The sequence below is a fragment of the Acomys minous genome, assembly GCF_964271855.1.
Source record: "Acomys minous genome assembly, chromosome: 1".
Classification (NCBI taxonomy): domain Eukaryota; kingdom Metazoa; phylum Chordata; class Mammalia; order Rodentia; family Muridae; genus Acomys; species Acomys minous.
The window spans coordinates 54,987,234-55,008,941 of NC_140483.1; the positions used below are offsets into that span (position 1 = coordinate 54,987,234).

Genomic DNA, 21,708 nt, shown 5'->3' on the forward strand with positions numbered 1-21,708 from the left:
CCCAGGTCCTCTGGAAGAGCAGTCAGTGCTCTTATCCACTGAGTCATCTCTCCAACCCTTAAGCTAGGTTTTAAAAGTTTGCTTTTCCCAGTAGTTACTGTTTAGAGACTAAGAGGATAACCATTTGATCTTGGGAGAGGGTGTAAGCACACTCAAATAATTGAGCACAATTTGGTATGAGCTAAATACATCTATAGCAGCAGATATCACTAGTGACCTATTTCTGGAAGACCAAGTTAGGAAAGCTAAAATATTAGTTCAGAGTGTACATAGATTTGGGTCTGAGTTCTCTGTACACTGCGGTGCTTATTTTTAAGCATGTGTTGCTAGAAATGGCCTTCTGTTGGAAGCTTTTGAGCCAGTTTCCCTGTTAGTATGAAACTGTCTTTACCGTTTGACATTTTCCCAGGGTGTTACCCTAACAGACCTTCAAGAAGCAGAAAAGACTTTCAGCCGGTCGAGGGCAGAGAGGCAAGCTCAGGAGCAGCCTGGTGAGAAGCTTGAAGATCCTGGCGGGCTTGAAGGGAGCACCAAGAAGCAGGAGCCATCAGCAGCCCCAACAAAGGAAGCTGAGGCAGGCCAGCCACCATGGGGCAGGAGTCTGGATGAAGAGGTGAGCTCTTTTCACTGGCGTGCTCTGCACCACAGCAGGATCATCATTTGGTGAAGCTTCACCAGTGGTGGTTTAAGTGTTATCCTGCCTTGCAGTGAACCGTTCCTAAAAGACACTGTGTGTTGATAGCTGTCTTTGGTGCAGACCTATTTGACTGAAAAAAATCCAAAGGATTGCCATTCTCATTTCCTCAGAGGAAATGCTTTTGAGTGAATGTCTGACTATTCTGTAAAAAGAGGATATAGTATGATAAAATGCAGATAAGATGTAAGTGTTTCTATGCTGGACACTGTTTTAAGCGTTTCAAATATATTAATTGATTTAATCCCCAGGAGATCCCTCTAAGATAGGTATTAGTACTCCTATATTATAGATGAGAAAATTGAGTCTCACAGGCTGAGTAACTTCCATTACACTCTACGCAGTGAGCATTTAAATATAGGTAGTCTGACCCTACAGCTTATTTACCATTAATGTGTTGTTTCCCAAACTCCCGGGAGTCACCATCTGTGTGGACACGTGTCTCTAGTGGAAGTGGTATTCACAGAGAGGGCCAAGGGTATACTTAGGGCACGCATACCCCTGGTTTCAGTTGTAACTTTGTCTCTGTAATTACCACTACCATTCCTCTCTCTCAGAAGTGTCCCAGTGTGGGCTGGTAAGTGTCATGGTCGCTGGAGAAAAGAGAAGGGCCATCGCCCACTTGTTGGAGCTCTGAGTGCTAAGTTCGGTGAACTCATCAGGCATTTGTTTGTTTTGTTAAGTTATTATTTACTGAGTGCTGGTTCTCAGAGAGTGGTCAGGTCCCTAACACACACTTTCTAATTAAGTCCTCAGCATCCTGTCTGAGGATGATTGATCCCTATCTTACAGATGAGGAGGTTGAAGCCCAGAGAAGTTAAGTTTTTTAAGGTCACACAGCTACCTCCTGCTGAGGATAGACTTTAAGCTAAGTTCTATCGGACTCCAAAACCTCTGTGCCTCATAGTTTCTGTGTTTTGTAGTCTATAAATTTAAAAGTATGTAACCTCCACCTTGTGAACCTAATACATAGTAAGAATTTATATCTTGAAGAATCTTCAGGTAACTAAGCTAAGGCTAATTGTTGACGTCTATGTTTTAACTTGTAAAACATTTTCCAAAGGGGGGAAATAGAAATTGTTTAAAGTTTCAGGAAAGTAGTTCAGTGGAATAGCCTTACCTAGCATGTGTCAGGCATTGGTGTGATGCCTAGAACAGAAGAAGAGATGAGCTTATCAGGGAGTCGTGTGGTGTTGGTGGGCTATCCAGGCATTTGTTCTCTGTCCTTGGGCCATCTGTGCATTCTTGTTTCTTCACACTCCTGAGCTCTTTATTTCCTGTGACCTCTACCTTTGAGCACTCCATCTTAAAAACAGCTTTGGTCTTCCCATTTTCAAGATCAAAAGAATCTTTCCTAGCACTGAGCTAATTAGTGCCCTGTGGTCATTTTAGGAACAGTTTGTCTCAACTGCTGCGGTCACAATGGTATCCTCAGGGTATGAGTCCAGAAGCTGTTGTTTCTGACCCCCTTATAACTCTAATGTAGCTAGTAGGTACTGATTGGACATCAACTGTTAATAAGTCTCCTTAATACTGAAAAGGTCCATTTTGAGGACACCTACTGTCTTTATCCTTTGATTGAACTTGACCCTTAATATCTCATCCTGTGGACTGTTTCCAGCCTATCTATCATCGCCTAAGGTGTCCAACCCAACCAGACAAACCCCCAACACCAGTGTCTCCTTCTACATCAAGACCCTCACTCTACACGAGTTCTCACTTACTGCGGACAAGCAGAGCTTCAGAGGCCACCACAAACACCACAGCTGCAAAGGAAATGGACAACAGTGGTACGTATAGCTTCAGAAGCCACTTCCCAGTGCGCATGGCCTGGTTTTTAAGACCCACACTGTGTGTTATCTTTGGGCAGAGAAAGAAGAAGCTGATTTGGATGATCAGTCCTCTAACAGGCTGTCAATCCGAGAGAGGAGGCGGCCTAAGGACCGGCGAAGAGGCACGGGCATTAACTTCTGGACAAAGGATGTAAGTACATATGGTCTGTACGAGGCACACCATCTCACCTGTGACTACCAGCCTCCCTCCTGAGATCAAAAGGAAGAGCCCCATGTGGTACCATGACTCCCATAGAGATGACAAAGAAAGTGAGAAGACCCCACTGGTATGGGACTCGCTGGTTCATTCCTGCTAAGTGCCTAGAGCAGTTCTGGGCACAAAGTAGACACTGTATCTAGTAAAGAATGTTGAAACCTGGAGATTTGCAACTACTGTATGAGTAAATTGGCAAATGTCAGCAGTCCTCTGTGGTGGTCCCTGAAAATCATGCGATCAAGATTGTCTTCATACTGCCTATAAGCCAAGAGTCTAACTATTCTAGGATGATAAGAATTTTGAAGGTGGGAGATGGAAAGATAGCTTAATGGTTTGGAGCACTTGCTGCTCTTCCAGAAGACCCAGGTTCAATTCTCAGTCCCCACATGGTGGCTCACAGCCATCCATAACCCCAGTTCCAGGGATGCGACTGGCACATGCATGGTACACATACTTGCATGCTGGCAAAACATTCAGATGCGTAAAGTGAATACATCTTTTCAGGTTTTGTTTTTGTTTGTTTGTTTTTTAATTTTTTCAAAGGGCTTAAAGTCTGTAAGTTGACACAAGTTTATCTGACTTTTACCTTTCTGTAGGGAAAAGGATCAAATGATAGAGAACAGGTGACCAGTGCTTACTAAACACAAACACACTAGCACTTTAATGCACTCCCTTTATAGCTGGTTCTAACCTTCTCATTCAAGCCTGCTGCTAACATTTTTTTAAACCTAGTGGCCAATACCCTAAACCAGAGGCCCCTGGTTCCTAATGAACCATTTGAAAATTAGATAAAACTGTCCAGTGACAGAAGAAATGTAACAGTAGTAGTCACCCATTACAAACCATCTTTCATTCCTTGTCTTAGGACTAAATTGGTAGTGTTTTCTTTCTTTATTTTATTTTATTTTATTTTATTTTATTTTTGGCCAGTGCTGGGGATTGAACTCAGGGTCTTGCACAAGCTAGACAAACAAGCACTCTACCAATAGGCTGCATCCCCAGACCAGAGATGACAACTTTTGACAGAGTGAAACGAAGTCTTGCTCTTTGAAGAATACCTTTTCCCCAACTGTATTTGGTTTGACAGTTTTCCCCATAGTGATGTTTCTGAGTCCCCTGCCTGTGACAGCTGTTGAAAGAGGCAGCGTAGCATCACTTGGCTTGCAGTCTTCATTGCCCATGTTTAAAAATGCCAAGAAGCCGGGTGGTGGTGGTGCACGCCTTTAATCCCAGCACTCGGGAGGCAGAGGCAGGCAGATCACTGTGAGTTCGAGGCCAGCCTGGTCTACAAAAGGAGTTCAGGACAGCCAAGACTACACAGAGAGACCCTGTCTCGAAAAACCAAAATAAATAAATAAATAAAATAAAAATGCCAAGAAGTGTAATTGATGGGAACTGACCTTGTTTTTCTAGAGGTCTGTGACGACGCTCCTTTTGTTTTTCCTTCTCTTTCCATTTCAGGAGGATGAAACAGATGCCTCTGAAGAGGTCAAAGAAGCATGGGTAAGTGGCCCAATGACACACAGTCCCTTTAGGGCTCAGGGACTTGCTCTTAGGCATGCAGTTTCAGGAGATGAGCAGATCTATGCAAACATGGGTTGAAGGTAAAGATGAGCATTCTTCCGAGGGGTGTGGCCGGTGCTCGTTGCTGCAGCTTCCCAGTGTCTGGCTGTGCTCGCTGCCAGGGGTATAGGCTCCACTCTTCTCTCTTGAATATGATATTACTGGATTGGATAAAGTACTTTGAAATCTTTGGAAAAAAAGTAAAAATTGATACAAGTTCCTAATGGCTCTCCTCTAACAGAAAAGAGCATAAATATAGAGATCATAAAATTTGAGGCCATTTACAAGTTATTTATATTGGTCTTTGAGAGACCGTAAGCACCTCACCTCTTTTGAAGCCTGGCATCCATCTCCCCTCTGCACTGAAAGGCCAGTACCCAGCATGCCTCCTCTGAACTACTTTTATACCTCCAAACACCGGGGTTATGTTTACAGGAAAGAGGGAATTTGGTGTTGGTAAAAATTAATACAAACCCATGTGCTTTACTTTTCAAAGCATATAAAATGGCCTTTAGCACCATGCAGCTTATTATTCTACATTTATTCTCAGAAAATATTTAGTTATCTTTACAAAAATCAGCAGTGAGCAATAAAGACAAAAGTAGCAAATCGTAATTGTTCTATCTAAATAGATTAGATCCCAAACAGAAATTGTTTGGTGGGATATGCTTCCAATCCCTTATGAGTCATGCAGAAGAAAGAGCACAAATTTCTTGGTTTTGATTGTTTGTGTGTGTGTGTGTGTGTGTGTGTGTGTGTGTGTGTGTGTGTGTGTGTGTTAGGAGATAGGTATGGGTGCACTAGCATATGAAAGGTATTTGAAAAAGATTTCAGACTGGACCTGGAGCTCATGAATTGGGCTAGACTGACTGGTTAGCAAACTCTAGGGGTCCTCCTGTCTTCCACCTTCTCAAGTGTGGGGATTACAGGCACACAGTGCTGTGTCTGGCCTCTTACATAGGTGCTAAGAATCTCAACTCAGGTCTCCTTTACTATCTAAGCCATCTCTAGCTCCTATATGGCAAATTTAAGGGCACACTGGGCCATGGAGTAAGGCCTTGTCTCAAATGGGTATGGAGTAATTAATAATATAGGTAAGAATTGTCTATCTTGATTGACGTTGAGGCTATATAACAAAGGTGAATTGTGTTGTTTAAAAATAACACAGAAAAATCTCTTGGAGCAAGGGTGTGTGTGTGTGTGTGTGTGTGTGTGTGTGTGTGTGTGTGTGTGAGAGAGAGAGAGAGAGATTGTGAGTATATGCCCTCAACTCTCTTCTTTAAGGGATTTGAAAAGGCTTTTGGAGACAGAAAGGTTCCTTTGGGGAACTGTGCTTAAACAAGGATCTGAGTAATAGATTACAAAGCTCTGGGAAGGACCATAATCCCCATAGGGTTCATGCAGGCCACTTAGAGCCAAAGAATTACAGGGAAGATTTTGTTGTCATAGGATGTCTTTTGTCAATAAAAATCTCTGTCTGTGCTAAACTTCTGGGCACTGGAAAATCCTAGCCTAGGGCCCATGAAGCAAGAAGAATAAAATGCTCTTGATACAGTGCCTCTTATGGAATTTCATTTTAAGACTGTTGAATTAAAAGCATGGAGAAGACTTTCTGCTTTGTGTAGAAGAGCATGGACTGTTAAGGTTTGACGCAAAAGTCATTTGTCAGGCTAAAGACTATTCCATTTATCCAATTGTTTGTGGCATCTACTAGTGTTTCCCAAGTGTCGGGCAGGCTCCATGCTTTAGCTCTGCATTTTATGTAGGTGCCTTTACATTTATGCAGGGAAGCTAGGGTTAGTCCAAGCACCCGCCAGCACTGCTTGATGGTATGTAAAGGAACGGCAGCTGATGTGTCAGCCTGGGTGAGGCTGCCTTTTAAAGTAGTCCTGTTTGCTTGTCCCATTACTTGTTCTGTTTTCCCTTGCTAATGCTAGTAGGCATTATCCATATGGGTCCACAGAAAAAGTACCCAGTGATGACCCAAAATAAATAGGAACCATCCTACCTAAAGACAGTCAGTAGTGTCTAATGACTCTTAGGATCATTCCTGTTTCCTACACTGTACTGTCCTTCTGTCAGACAGCAATCAATGTGTCACTCAAAAGAGAGACATGCTGTTGAAGTGACGCTGTCACTGATCAGTGTAGATACTGCTGAGAAGTCAGGGAAAGTGAAACCGTATCTGCTATTGCAGTTGTACCAGCTCCTCACTCTTCCTAGTGTGGTGATACCTATTGTTTTTAAAGTTGACTCCGACGTCTATTTTTTTCAACTAAAATACAATTTATAATCAATAAAATACATAAATGTAAAATGCACTATTTGGAAAATCTTGACCTGGATATACAACTCCATTACCTCATGAAGTCCTCTGTTGTCCTTCCCAGTCAATCCTTTCTTATTGTCACCATAATTTTGTATGGACTCATCCAGCGATATTTAATCTTAAGAAACAAGCTTGAGTGGTTATTATCTCTAACATATGTCTCCATTTGTGATCAGAGCAAAGTGATTCCTGATATATAGGATTCTTTTCTCTTCTTAAATGTTTCAGAAGATTCTCTACTGTCTCCTTCACCTGCCAATAACAACTGTGGCTAAGAAGGCCTTCTGTGTAACCTAAGCTCTGCTGACTTCACTAAAATCCATTTCCTCTTTTAGATACTTAGGAAAATGTAAGCAAGACTTATTCACAGGAGAGGTATGGCCAAGGATAGCGCTGATGTGTTCTCAGTACAGTCACATGCTGCTCTTCTTGTGACCTTAAGGAACACAGTGAGAAGTCTAGGGACCTTGTTAAGCTCAGCAGAGTAAATATAGTTATGGTCAAACCCCACTCCACTTGTAAATCCACCAGGTAGTGAAACTGACAAAGAATATGTAATTTGGAATCTTAGCACATCCTTAACAGATGTGTTTAAAGCAATTCTGTCTCATACCCACATTATGTAACAGGTAGTCTCTGGAAATCTTTAGATATCTTGTCTTCCTAAGTGGAAAAAAAAAACACCTGAGTTTAAATGTTATTATAAATGTCTTTAAGTTCGGGGGTATGCTGGATATTTTCTATATAGCAGCCCTCCTTTTATTCATGGGGAGTATTTTCTAATGCCCCTGGACGGGGCTGCCTAAAATTGAAGGTGGAACTATACTGTACATGCACTGTGCTTTCTCTTATGTAACATACAAGTCAGTCCTAGCAAACAATAAGAAAAATAGAATATTTATAACTGTATACTGAATAAAATCACCGGCAGCATTACTCTTATATATCAGGACATTACTCAGTAAAATAAGGGTGACTTGAACACAAGCACTGGAATCTTGCTGTCGTAGAGGTTAATCTGATTGCTAGGAAGGGTCCTAAGTGACCGGTGGGGAATATGGCAGGCTCTGGACAAAGAGATGACTCGTATCCCAGGCAGGGCGGAGTGGAAGGTGTGAGACCGATGGCACTACTGAAAACAGCACAGCTTTTCTTTTTTGGCTATTCTGGAACTTCCATTTAATATTTTTTCAGATGGTCTGAAAGTAGCTAAATCCACGGAAAGCTAAACTGCCAGAAAAGTCTGTGTGACTACTGTGGTAGCAGCAGTCTAGAGTGTCCTCTGGACAGAGCAACTTAGGTTTGGACCCTGTCCGTCTTTTCCTACCTTCATCTTTGGCCTGTCTTTTGCTTGACATAAGGTCTGCTTGTTTTTTCTGCTGCAGTCTGTTTCCCAGCCCAGTCCTGTTGTGTAATTGACTTTATCACTAGAGGGCACAAGTAGTCAGCAGAAAAGATACTGGTGAGCACGCAGAATGATGCCCTAAACAGAAGCAGAACCAAAGACGAACGCTAGTTCAACACAGGACAGACATCTGTCTTGTAACTTTTTGTATCATGAGTTACAAGATAATTTAGAGGTGATTTGGATCAGGAACCTAGTCTCACAGTTAAGTAAGGTCCAAAGAAGCTAATTATTTGGAGACATGAAATCTCTAGGTGCTCCGATGGCCTGTAATGGGGAAGCTTTTTATGAGACATAGTGGCACAGACTTGAAAATATGGCTTACATCTCTGCCGTACCCTTTTCATCCACTTGGGTTTTTTACCTAGCAGGTTACATGTTCGAGTTGACTTGCTAGTAGCTTGTGGCCTCCTTGAGCGAAGGAGCATCTTAGAGCTTCTGAAGCTGCTCAGACTACCAAGGTTCCGTGGATAAGAGCATCACCATGCTGCCTCCTTCACATAGGTGGGTAGCTAGTTCTGTCAGGAGTAAGACGTAGCATCCTTTTGTTAGGAAAGTCCACCCCCACCCATAGCTCTCCAAAGCTTTTTTGTTTTTTAAAGAGAATCAGATGATACTCAGTCTGAACAAATTCATTGAAACTTTACCCTCTAAGTAAGCAGTGGAGCTATCTTAATCCTGAGAGGAACGCAATAACCGTCCCTTAAAACGCACTGTTAATTTGTGGATTCAAGGTACCTACCTGTTCTAGCTAACTGTTAGCCTGCTAGTGGAGAGGTCTGTTGGTAAGGTGCTCTAAAAGAGGTAAGCAATTCAAGCGTTCTCCAACTGAATAAGAGTACAACTTAACATTGCTGGCAAGGCTGAGTTCTGAATGTTAACAAAAAATCAAGGCCCCAGATATGGCTCTACTGCCAACCACTAAATGCATTTCATATTTTGTTCTTCTTCCCTTTTGTTCCGATCTTCCTGTTCTTTCTCTCAGTAAGTGCTCTTTTGGACCATTTGTGGTCAGGCATTTTTCTAGATTCTGAGGATGCAATGATGAAGAAAAAGTCTTGTGCTTGTGGAATTTACTTTCCAACAGGAGAGACCAGTAATAAATAAATACTTAAATAGATGGTAAGTGCTATGGGGGAAAAAATGAGTAAAAAGGAAAAAGAGTGTCATGTGGATAGGAGCTTCACATTATGGATAGGACAATAATCAAGCCAGGTTGCATTGACAAAACATGATCTGAGTTAAAGGATTTAAGATAGGAAGCTACACATGAGGGTAGTGTGGAAGCAGAAGGTACAGCAATCACTAAGACCCCGAGGCAGCTGGGCCCTGCATGTTTGAGGACAGACTGAAAAAACAAATGTGGCTGAGAAGAATGAACAAAAAGGCAGACAGATAGGAGATGTCACTGTCACCACTTCAGCTTTTGGCATGCCGTTATGGGTACCTGTTGTAGGTTTTCACATCAGACAAAGTGATGCTTTGTGGATTCTGCTGCCATATTGAAGACTATACCCTACGTGGAACAAGAACATCAGAAGGCTGCTCCCAGACTCAGGGGGAGAAAAATGAGTAAAGGTAGTTTAGGACCAAGTTAATAGCAGGAATATTCTGGAAAGTTACATTCATGATGTATTTTGAAAATTGGGACCACCTAGACTTACTGTTAGTTTGAATACAGTATGAAGAAAGAGAAGTGGCGGCCGACTAAGTCATCCCTATGAGCGGAGTTTATAGCTGAGATGGAGAGGGCTATAACAAGAACAGGTCTGGCAGGGGAAAGGCAGGCATCTGCTTTGGGGGTTAGAAGTATTGAGCTTACTAGGTTCAACTGACGTATTTTTATATGCAACTGTCAAGAGAGCAGTTGAATGTGCATCTGGAGTTCATGTTAGAGGTCCAGGCTGGATTTAAAAACTCAGATGTCAGGAAACATACAGATCATGTGTAAAACCATGGGACTGGATGCAGTTACCAGGAACATAACTGCAGAGAAGGGACCAAAGACAAAACTCTGGAGCACCCCGAAACCCAAGCAAGATGACTGAGGACTGTCAGGGGAGAGCAGTCTTAGCTTAAGAATGTCTTAAGAATATGAGTGCATTTCCCCCTTTTCCAAATTAAATCAAAACAGAACAATGCAATAGGTTGTTTTGGTTTTGTTCTTTGCCATGACTTTTACTTGCATTGTGATATGAACCATAAAAAAATCTACTTTCCTTTTGGTCAAAGTGGTATGAGAGTGCTGACTATCCCAGAGCCTTTGAAACAAAGACCGCTGCCTCTCTGCACACCTTGTCCAGAGCATTGAGCCTGTTCTTAAAGAATCGCAAAGGGGGTGCTGGCTATCCATGAAAATTGTCGGATTGACCCACCTCTTGGTCCCTCTTTCCTTTCTTATTTTTCTCTGCTTTATTGTATTTTTTATTAGCTAGCTCTTCCATTTCAGTTATAAAGCTTTTTTGACAAACATTTATTTCTAGATGCTACTGAATTCTAGACTTTGAATTAGTTTGTTGTGACTCAGCTGACTATCATAGGTTGAGTTTATAACCGAAAAACTTGAAAGCCATTGAGTTAACCATCTCATTTTAAAGATGACAGGACCAATGCAATGGCTCAGTGGGCAAAACCTGATGACCCAAGTCCAGTCCCCAGAATCCATGGTGAAAGGAGAGTACCAACTCCCAAAAGTTGTCCTCTGACCCCCATACCTGTACTGTGGCACATAAAGGTCCACACACCTTTCTCTGTCACATATACATACACTACATGGCTAAAAAGAAATAAGTCACAACAGAGGCCCAGAGATGAAGTGACCCACTGAACTAGTTTGGATAAGATAGTTCTTCATTTCAGTTTCCTTGAGCATAAACTAGAGATAGTTATAGTACCTACTATGTATTTATGTAATAAAAATGAAGCTACTACATGTAACTTATTAATGGTGAGTCCTAAGGTCCCAGGTCAGTCTACAACGTTTCTTTGGGGACTTTCATTGATCCTTAGAATCATGTGATCTTACAGTTGCCTGCTAATTTTCCCTTAAAGAAAAAACTATTTGGAGAGTTGAGAAATAGGCCAGATCCCTCTCTACTTCTTAGGGGAGTGCCTTTTATTGTTCTTAGCTTTAGGTTGCAGCCTCACTATGGAGCCCAGGCTGGCTCTTCCACCCTCCGTCCTGACTACTGAGATGACAGATGTGCTACCACACCTGGCTTTCTGAGACAGCTTGAGGAAGCTTTTAGGAATTGCTGAGGTAGAGAGAAGAAAATGTGTAGAAAAGAGCAGGACTGAATGTTTCAAATTTCACTCAGAATCCCAAGAGCTTCCAGGCAAACCAAATTCCTACACATTTCTCTTGGGCCAAGCCAGTTTGCATTGCTGTGCCCAAATTACTGTCCTGTCTTTGCTCTTCTATGGATTTTCCAACAGTTCTGTGTATACAGGTCTTTACTAGTTTTCTCCTCCCCCCTCTCCAGATGAATCTGTGCTATTTCTCTAATCTTTCACGACTGCTCCTGGCTATTTGCTGGATCTTTTCTCTCAAGAAGTATTTTTTCATCTTGCTATTTATTAGTCTCATGAAGCACCTTTGTCTGTCTGTTCACTCTCCACCACTGGGCAGTGTCTTGGCCTTTCTCCTTTTCAGTGAAGTCCTAGGTCTGTTTTGCCTTTTCCTCTCTACTGGGGCCTGATTGCCTAATATGGTAAGGTATTTCCCAGACAAGACCGTACTGTTGCGCTGGAACAACAGCTTGCCTGAGTTTAAAGACATGGTAGGTAAGCTATCAGATAGACCTAGTTATTTATGTAGTAAAGCAGTGTTTTTATAGGACACCATATAACAACCACAATTTTCTTCCCTTGGTTGGCTTTTCTCTTGCTTTTAACAGAGTTAAAAGGATAATAAAATACAGATTTTCTCCACTCAACTTCTTTATCTTTTGAGAGATAAGGGAAAGAATAAATACATAAAAGCACCCAGAACGAGAGCATTTTGAGATGTCTGAGAAATTTGATAACATGATAGTGTTCATAAGTTTCTTTTTTAAATAGGGATAGAGTTAATAAGCGATAACTGTTCTCTGGGAGCCAGCCCTGGGGAATTGGCAGGCATTCTGTTTGTAGACTAACAAGCTGTCCTGGATCCATGCAGTTTGCAACAATGGCAGTTGGGAGCAGAGAATGGAAATGGGTAAGTGGCAGCCAACCAGCTGTCCGGGGAGTTGCTTGCCGTGCAGTGTCCACTGAAGGCTCTTCCTTAGTGGCCACCGCACCCCGACCTGGAAGGACCTCTGCTCTCACTGTACATGTGCACTTGTTTTGCAACTGTAGTTTCTTAAAATACTGCAGATGCTATGGTTTTCTATATATGGACTGTGCCTTGCTCTAGCTCAGGCTGCATAAACCATCTCAAGGACAAAGTTCCTTTTGGCATCTTCCTTTTATGAGCTCCATTAATTTTAGCCTATGCTGTTGCCAAGGGAATCTCAGCAATCAAAGCTCGCATGTGCTCCTTGGAGACCCTGTAAGTTTGAACCCAGTGTCATGTTACATCAGTGAATTCTCCTTTAATCAGAAATCTTTTTAAAGACTGAATAAACTGGCCTTCAAGGCAATCTGTTTGGGCTTCTTTTACATGTCTTATCTGGAAATGCGGATGAGTTATCAACTATTAGGAAAAGTTAATTAACTTCTGACCTTTTCTTTTTTGTGCCTTTCTTCTTTCTGCCTCCAGTTGCCTACAAGCCATTAGTTCGTGTTAGAACCTGTAACCTCATGTGTATTTTTTTGGGAAACACTCATGAGCTTGAAATTCAGAGAGAAGGTTTTTTTTTTAATGGTTATAAAAAAGGTAATATGTTTCAGTAGAAAAAAATTATGAAGTACAGACAAGTATAAAACTGGTTCTCAAAAACAGCAGGAGCACTTTGAGAGGAGGCTGTAAAAGTGCAGTGTTCTCAGGGCACAGGGTACTGGAGGAGTGCGTATACAACTGCTGGGAGTGGGCACAGGTGCTGTCTTGCAATGCTCCAGGTGAAACAGACTTCCCTAGGGAGTCTTAGACGAATCTGAAATTAAAATCATCTTATATATAAATTCAACTGATGGGGAGCAATTCCAAAATTTCAGGCACCATACAGGTTAGAGAGAAATTATACTTACTCATCCCTGATGGCAATGCCACTTGGATAATGAAGGCATTTACAAGATGCTCTACTCTACTCTGCATTTGACCTCTTCCTACATAGTAATTATGATGTAGCCAAACCTGTGGCTACTTCATTATGTCTTATAGTATTATTGATCCAAGAATTATATACTTATATATTATAACACATACTGTGTGTGTGTATGTGTGATTTTTAATTTTTATGTGGTAGAAGTGTAGCTCAGGCATGAGGCTGGTTAAATTCCTACTACCAAAATAATGTGTGTGCATGCTGGTATAAATTTCATTATAAATTACTCTTCTTTATTTGTTTATTTTAATGATTTTAGTTAAATTTTATAGCTTCATTTCAGAACAGTAAAGGTAAGGATATTAAAATATTTATCATAAAAACAGAATTTTTTCTGCCATAAAAATATGAAAAAATTATGGCCATATTCCTTAGACAACATTATTAACATGCTGATGAGCAGAACTAGGGAAATGGCTCCATGGGTAATGGCCCCTGCTGCCAAATCTTGGGCCAGCTGACTTAAACGCTTGAGCCCACATTGACTATCTTACAGGTTGTCCTCTGACCTCTACACATGTGTCATGGTTTGTGGACCTTCACACATATGTACACATGCAATCAACAAAGAAGTAGAGAAATTTAAAAATACACTCTGGTTCCTGTTTGTATTTTTCCAGAGTGTTTCTATTTTTCAGTACGTATTCAAAACCAACTTCATGATATTCTTGAAAGAAGGGCCATTTTCCACTTGAACATTCCTGAGACCCCGTCATTACCATGATGACAGTTTCATGAGGTTGTCTTCAAAGCACTTGGGTTCAAGCCTTTTATCAAAGTAGTCAGTGTCTGATGGCTTTGATCATAAGAGAGCCTCCGGGAATAATTGTTCCCCTTTGAGCTGGAGTCTAAAGAGCGCCTCGGTTACAGAAGTGCTCATTTCTTCTGTTGATAGTATGCTGGCGAGCCATAACCATGGCTTAGGCTTAGCTAATGCTAGTATTCTAGCCTCGTGATTGAGGGAGGAAGCTTAGTGTGGTCTTTGAAGCCCCCTTCCACCAAATGAAGTGTTTATAGGCTTGCCCGGCAGGAATGCTAAGCCTGTGGCACTAGCAGATATTACTTGTAGACGTGCTATTTTATTTTAGGTAGGACCTAAAAGATTGGATAGTTAAAATGTAAAGATGAGTGGTTAGAAGTTACCAGTTCTAATTTTTCTCCTACCATCTTGTCATCAATAAAGCATATTTAAAAATTGGATAACAGCCATGTAGTGGCATGACTCTCTTAGGCAAACCATAATTTCATATCTAAACATGATCTTTTCTATTGCATAAATGTTTATACAGAAGTACCCTAACAGAGCATTGGCTTTTTTAAATGCTTGTTTTTTTTTAATGCTTTAGAATTTTCTAAATGTTTTGATATACACTTGAACTCTTACACCTTATACAATATCCATGGGTTTGGCTGCAGAGCAGAAGGGAGGTGTATTTTAAAGATACTTCAGCCAAAACAAGTACCACAGCCCACAGCTATAGTCCACTTCCTTGGAGACTGAGGTCAGAGAGTTGCTCTACAGCAGCTACTAAAGTGCTTATTATGGCGTTGAGCCCACAGCCCTTACTATGCTTCTGAAAAAAATTTAAGGTGATAGAAATATTTTAAGATCAAAGTAACATGTTTGGATATTATATCACCAAATAAAACTGTATGCACTAAGGTAACATTTTACCTAGGAATTCTGGCACTTTGGAAAAAGAAAAGCCAAGTTGGTAAGTCCCGGGCTGTCAGCTGAGACTGCATAGTCAGTTTCTCATGTGCTCAGATGTCAGGTATGGCCACTTGTGGCTGTGCTGAAGAGGCAGCCCTGCCTCTCTGAGGCCCACCAATCAGCCAACTCCTTGTAAAAGGTCTAGTGTTTGCTCCTTTGGGGGACATTCAGTCTGTGATAACTGCTTGGCTTTCCTGTTACAGTGGGAAAGCAGTTACAGGACACTTGTCAGCCAGTGGAAGTGGCTATGTCCCAACCAAACTTCAATTATGAAAGTGGTACACGGGATTTGCCTTGGTGGCCTCTGCCCCTAAGTTACTGGTTCAGATAGTGTTTGCTGATGTCAATATGACACCTACTGTGAGTTTTCTGTCATCTGGGTACCTGTCTGAATCATTCTCTTGATTGTTTACTCTCATCAGTTTGCAGAGAAAGGGATATATGGGATATATGCTGTTTGTCTTCACCTGGGAAAACATTAAAGAGAGGCATCTGAATATGAAAATGGAGAGGTGGGCTGGAGAAATGGCTCAGCCATTAAAGGCTAGGCTCACAACCAAAAATAAAAATGGAGAGGGAGAAGGAAGCCGTTTTCATTTTATTTTAAACATGGTTGCTCAGGGTCAGAGCTATAGCTCTCTTGGTACAGTTCTTGCCCAAGATGCATGAATCCATGGGTTCAATCCCAGCACTGAGCAAACCTCATGTGGAAACACCAGTTGTAATCTCAGCACTCAGGAAATGCTAGCAGGAGGAACAGAAGCTCACGGTCATCTTCAGATACACAGTGAGGTGGAGGCCAGCCCGAGCTACGTGAGACCTGTAATAATAACTATAACACAGTTTATTTATTCTGCTTCAGTTTATTTTATTTTATTTTTTTTATTTATTTATTTTTGGTTTTTCAAGACAGAGTCTCTCTGTGTTAGCCTTGGCTGTCCTGAACTCACTTTGTAGACCAGGCTACAGCGTAGACTCACAGCGATCCATCTGTCTCTGCCTCCCGAGTGCTGGGATTAAAGGCATGCGCCACCATGCCCAGCTCAGTTTATTGCCTTTTAAGGAGAAAGTGTGAAATGAGCTTTTGTGCTGTGTCTGTGTTCACTTTTCTCATCTAGTCCTAAGCCTCCGTAACCACACAAAGCTCAGTCTCTGAGGCTGGTTAGTAAAGAGTACAGTCAGTCTAGGGATGCATGTGTGCTCGCTTGACATTTAAGAAGTTGTGTTCATATAGGCTGTAACCAAGAATGACTTCGCCTTTCAGACACAGGGATTCTTGGAAAGGTGCTATGTAGAAAACTGTTCATTGCTGTCATTAACTTTAAATGCTAGTTATGGTTTGTCTCTTTCAGTCAGGAGTGGATTATAATATACACGATATATGTGAGGGGGAGAGGAGAGACAGAGAGAGAGGAGAGAGATTGAGAAGGAGATTTGCCTTGTCCACTTTTAGCCTACTCGAATTTATGGGTTTATAAATGGAACATCAAACATCTTTAAAGCTTTGAACCTGATTGCTTGAGATGATCGTTAGTAGAAGTAAATATTTGGAAGGAGAACCTAGAATCATTATTTTTCAGCAACATTAAGGGGAAGCCCATCAGAATGACTGTGGGGTGCTGTGATGGTTAGCGTAGGAATGGCCCATATAGACCCAGTTGTGGAGAGCAGCACAGAGTTTCTGAGCTAACCTACAATGGCTTTTGTGATGATTATTCCTGGTTATCAACTTAACTACGTCTGGAATTAACTAAAACCCAAGCGGCTGGGTACATCTGTGATGGATCTTTCTTAATTAAATAATTAGAGGAGGGAATATGCATCTTTAGTCCGGATTTTTTGAGGTGCGAAGATCAACCTTTAATCTGGGCCACACCTTCTGCTGAAAACATATATAAAAGACATGGAAGAAGGCAGCTTTTGCTCTTTGCCCGCTTGCTTGCTGTCAAGTCCACTCCTTCACTGCCATTAAGGCCCATTTCTTGTGCATTCTGGCATCTTCTGAAGACTAGCTGAGACATCTAGCCTCACTGACTGAGAAACTACTGGATTTTTGGACTTCCCATTGGTAGACATCCATTGTTGGACTAACTACAGCCTATAAGCCACTCTTAAAATCCCTTATATGTGTGTATGTATATGCATATATACACATGTATGTATGCATGTATATACATATATACATATAGGTATGTATTATATATATATGTGTGTGTATGTATATATATATATATATATATATATATATATATATATATAGAGAGAGAGAGAGAGAGAGAGAGAGAGAGAGATATTCATCCTATCAGTTCTGTTCTTCTAGAGAACCCTGACAGTTTCCTAAAAAAAAAAAAAGCATTCAGAAAAACTATTACAGGAACTGTATCCTCTCAGATATTCCCCCTTCCCACTTATGTCACCACTGTAGAAATGTTTCACAGATAAAATAATATAGCAGGCAAATGTAATTAAAAAGTCAGGCAGTGGAAGTTTTGAACTCCTACTTTACTGTGAGTAAAAGCCTGTGTCATAACCTAGCTTGCTCTGTGAATGAGCCACTCCCCACTATGTTTTTAAGTTAGCTCCCTAAAGACATTATTTTTCTTATTTTTTTTTATTATTTTTTCCTGAAAATATTGTGAGGTAGTTTGGGGCTTTTACCCTCCCTGCAACCTACAGCTGAGCTCCAAGGAGCAAATGTGACTTGTATTAAAGTGCTCACTAGAAAACCATTTCTGGGAGCTGGGCGTTGTGGTGCACACCTGTAATCCCAGCACGCAGCAGAAGCAGGCTGATCTCTGTGAGTTTATGGCCCACCTGGTCTACAGAGTGAGTTCCAGGACAGTCAGGACTACATACAGAGACCCTGTCTCAATAAATAAAAAGAAAGTAACTTCAGAATTGCTAATGAACATACGAGAAAGTGCATAACCTCCCTTTTAAAAAAGCATAAATTAGAATCATGAAAATAAAATTATGAGGAATTAAGATCTCTGAAAACTAATTACAATAGACAAAGACAGAGGGATTTGGCCTTTTTGTCTTCTACTTTTGGGAATACAAGTTAATTTCTTTGAGGAAATAAATTGACAAACTTTTGTTCATTCGCATGTCCTTTCTTTCATTTTTGTTTTTGTTTTTGTTTTCATTTTTCAAGACAGGGTTTCTCTGTGTACCCTTGGCTGTCCTGGACTCACACTGTAGACCAGGCTGTCCTAGAACTCACAGAGATCCACCTGCCTCTGTCTCCCGTTTGCTGGGATTAAAGGTGTGTTCCACCACGCCCAGCTCACTCACTCGCTCCTTCCTTCCTTCCTTCCTTCCTTTCTTTCTTTCTTCTTCTTCTTCTTCTTCTTCTTCTTCTTCTTCTTCTTCTTCTTCTTTCTCTTCTTCTACTTCTCCTCCTCTTCCTCCTCCTCCTCCTGTTGTTGCTGTTTTGCTTTTCAAGACAAGGTTTCTTTGTGAACCTTGACTGTCCTGGAATCACTCTGTAGACCAGGCTGGCCTCAAACACACTGAGGTCTGCCTGCCTCCACCTCCCTGAGTGCTGGAATTACAGGCGTGCACCACTGTGCCTGGCAGTTGCCAAACTATCAGAAGCCTGAAATTGATCTAGGATTTCTATTGATGGAGATGTATTTTTTAGTGAATAGTCATACAGATATAGCTACAGTTAATGTTTTATGCCAGAACATTCCAACAAAAGGTGTATTATATATACTTATCTCTAAATACTTTGTTGTTCCACAAAAAGTTTGAGTACTTACTAGGTAGAAGATTGTTAGGCACTGTTGACTAAAACAGACTTGGTCCATTTAGCCATTAGTGATAGTAGAGAAACTGGAAATAACCTAAATGCCTAGCATTCTGGCCGTAGTTAGAAAACAGTGAATCATTTGTGCAGTGAAATACCATGACTCATAGTTTGTTTTGCCACTTAGCCATTTAGGGCTCATTCATTGGACTAGAACTCAATATTAACTAGCCATTAACTAGCCATTAAAACTAAGTTACAGTTATGGTACACACCTCTAATTCTAGTTCTCAAGAAAGTGGGCAAAGACAAGTGGGCTCAAGGCCAGCCTGGTCTGCATAGCAAGTTGTAGGCCAATCAGAGACATCTGGTGTGACTCATTTAACTGTCTTGAAAACCAAAAGCCGAGGTGTAAACAAGATAAAAACTTATGATAAAATATTACTAGATGAACTAGAGCCAAGGCATAGATACAATATGGTTGCATCTCTATATCCCAGGCTGCCCTTGTGCTCTTTATCCTCCTGCCTCAACCACCTGCTTTAGTGGACTCTTTATGACTTGAAAGACAGTTGTTTGAGTTTACTCATATGTATGTGTTCATGTGTAAGAGTGCAGAGGTATGTGCCTGTGCGTGCATGCACATGTGTGCAGTGCTCAGAGAACAACCTTGGATGTCATTCCCTGGGTATTTTCCACCTTTTGAGACCAAATCTCTCATTGGCCTGGAACTTCACCACTGGACTAGACTGGCCCCAGGCCGAGGCTGCCTATCTACCGCTGTTACCATGCCTGAGCCTACAGGCAGGACCTGGCTTTCTTTTTATGTGGATCCTGGGGATCCAGACTGAGGTCCTCATGCTTTGCAAGGCAAACATTTTCCTGACTAAGCTATTTCCTGAGCCCCTAAATGAGACTTTTGTTAGGTATTTTTATCTCTCTCTCTCTTTTAACTGGTGGCTTCTTTCAGCTGGGGTTGAAGTTTTGGACAATGAGCTCCCTCCCTTTGTCCCATGTAGCATCTCACATATAGTGGTGTGGATGGTGAGATGTCTTTAAATTAGTGGCTGTTTTTATTGTTTTATGTATCTTTAAAGGGCTGTGATATGGCATGAGATGTAGTTAAGCTACATACTTTAGGCACTATACTTAATTTCTAATCAACTCTTTGTTCTGTTTAGAACTCACCTCTCAGCCTACTGTTCTTTGCTGTCCTTTCTATATTTCTGTTCACATAACAGCATATGCAGGGTCAGGCTTTCCCTGTCCTGTAGCTTTGCTGTATGCTTCTCAGTTTGTCTCCATCTCTGCTCGGATCAAGTCACTTTGGGGTTTGTTATATTTCTGTTGTCTTCCCAGCTATCAGTGATTCTGTTGAAAAGACATATTTCCTTGGTTTTGTCAAAGACTTATATATAAGATTTTTGCTTTGGTCTGAGATTATTTGCTTCTTCTATTTAAAGCTTAGATTAAGAGATGGACAGATGGCTCAGCAGTCCAGAGCACTGGCTACTCTTCCAGAGGGCCTGGGTTTAATTCCTAGCACCCACACCAGCTCACAGCTGTCTTTAACTCCAGTTCTATAGCATTCTTGTCCTCTTCTGGCTTATGGAGGATTGGATCATGTGGTTGCATAGACATACATGCACATACACACACACACACAAATAAAAAAATCTTGCCTGGTGCAGTGGTGCATACCTATACTCCTAGCACTCTGGGAGCAGAAACAGGTGGATCTCTGTGAGTTCAAGACCAGCCTGGTCTACAGAATGAGTCCAGGACAACCAAAGCTGCACAGAGAAACCCTGTATCGAAAAACCAAAATAATAATAATAATAACAACAACAACAACAATAAACCATCTTTTGGAAAAAGCCCTAGATTATGTGTATACCTAGGTAGAACTTCACCCAGCTTCCCACGTTGTTCCTTTGCAGAATGGTGCCCAAACAAAGCCAAGTATCTCGTGATTCTGACTTCCACTTGACTTGAAGGTAGATTTTAGGAATGTTTAGGGGGAAGGTCTTTACCTGGAAAATTATTTATTTAGCTGACTGAAGAGTGGAGGAGTCAGCCAGTTTTTGAAGTCCCAAACTGTTACGTTACAGTTCAGAGGGCTCTTAAAAAGCTCTCCTAGCCCAGCTCCCTATTTTACAGATGCAAACCTGGGGCCCTCCGAGGAGTGTGGTTTAGCCAAGTCCTGTAGTGCCTCTGTGGTAGAAACTAAATGAGGGCTGTGAGTTCCTGGGGCAGCATTCTTTCCACTGTGCTGATGGCTGGCTTCCAGCACAGGACTGCAGGTTGGTGCGTGTGACAGGACCCTGCTGACTGCAGCGGTTCTTCATGAGCTGAAAAGCACCATCTGCTTTGGTTCAGTCTGATTCCACTATAGTCTGCCACTACCCCAAGTTTCTTACCTTTTTAAAAATCAGCTTCCTGTTACTTCTGATTCTTTTTAAAATAAATGTATGATATATTCAATGCAAATTTTATAAACCCTTAGAGGAACAAGACTACTTATGGAAACTATTTCAGAGTCTGAAAAGAAAAAATTAGAATTCACACCAGCTTGTCTTGATTCCTGCTTATTTAGAAACAATAAAAGGAAGCAAGAAACAAGCACTGAGTACTCTCCAATATTTGACGTACCTAGGTTTCATGGGATGGAACCCAGGACTTTATAGTCACCTTTCAGTGTGCTTAACAGCACCTCCATTGCTCTTTGAGTTGATTTCATTTGCAGTGGTGGACTTTGGGTACTTAGGAAAATATATTCTGTGGTATGGAAAAGGTATTTGCTCTTTTGTTTACTCATTAGCATATGATGCTAACTAAATATAAAGAGATTGACTCTTCTCTTCACTCCAGTAATACATTGTTACCATCACCCCAGTCTGCTATCCTAGACAGGAATAATACATTGTTACCATCACCCCAGTCTGCTATCCTAGGCA

General features: G+C 41.3%; 1 protein-coding gene across 5 annotated transcripts in view; it reads left to right on the plus strand.

Moving 5' to 3' along the window:
* The window catches only part of PPP1R12B (protein phosphatase 1 regulatory subunit 12B), a 202,105-nt gene that overhangs the window by 118,115 nt on the left and 62,282 nt on the right, over nt 1-21,708 (plus strand). For all 5 annotated transcript variants that reach the window (XM_084796179.1, XM_084796173.1, XM_084796180.1 and 2 more), the window contains 4 exons: nt 410-613; nt 2,316-2,484; nt 2,565-2,677; nt 4,205-4,246. In XM_084796179.1, the coding sequence (XP_084652305.1) occupies nt 410-613; nt 2,316-2,484; nt 2,565-2,677; nt 4,205-4,246 (528 nt within the window). The remainder of the gene's footprint in view (nt 1-409; nt 614-2,315; nt 2,485-2,564; nt 2,678-4,204; nt 4,247-21,708) is intronic.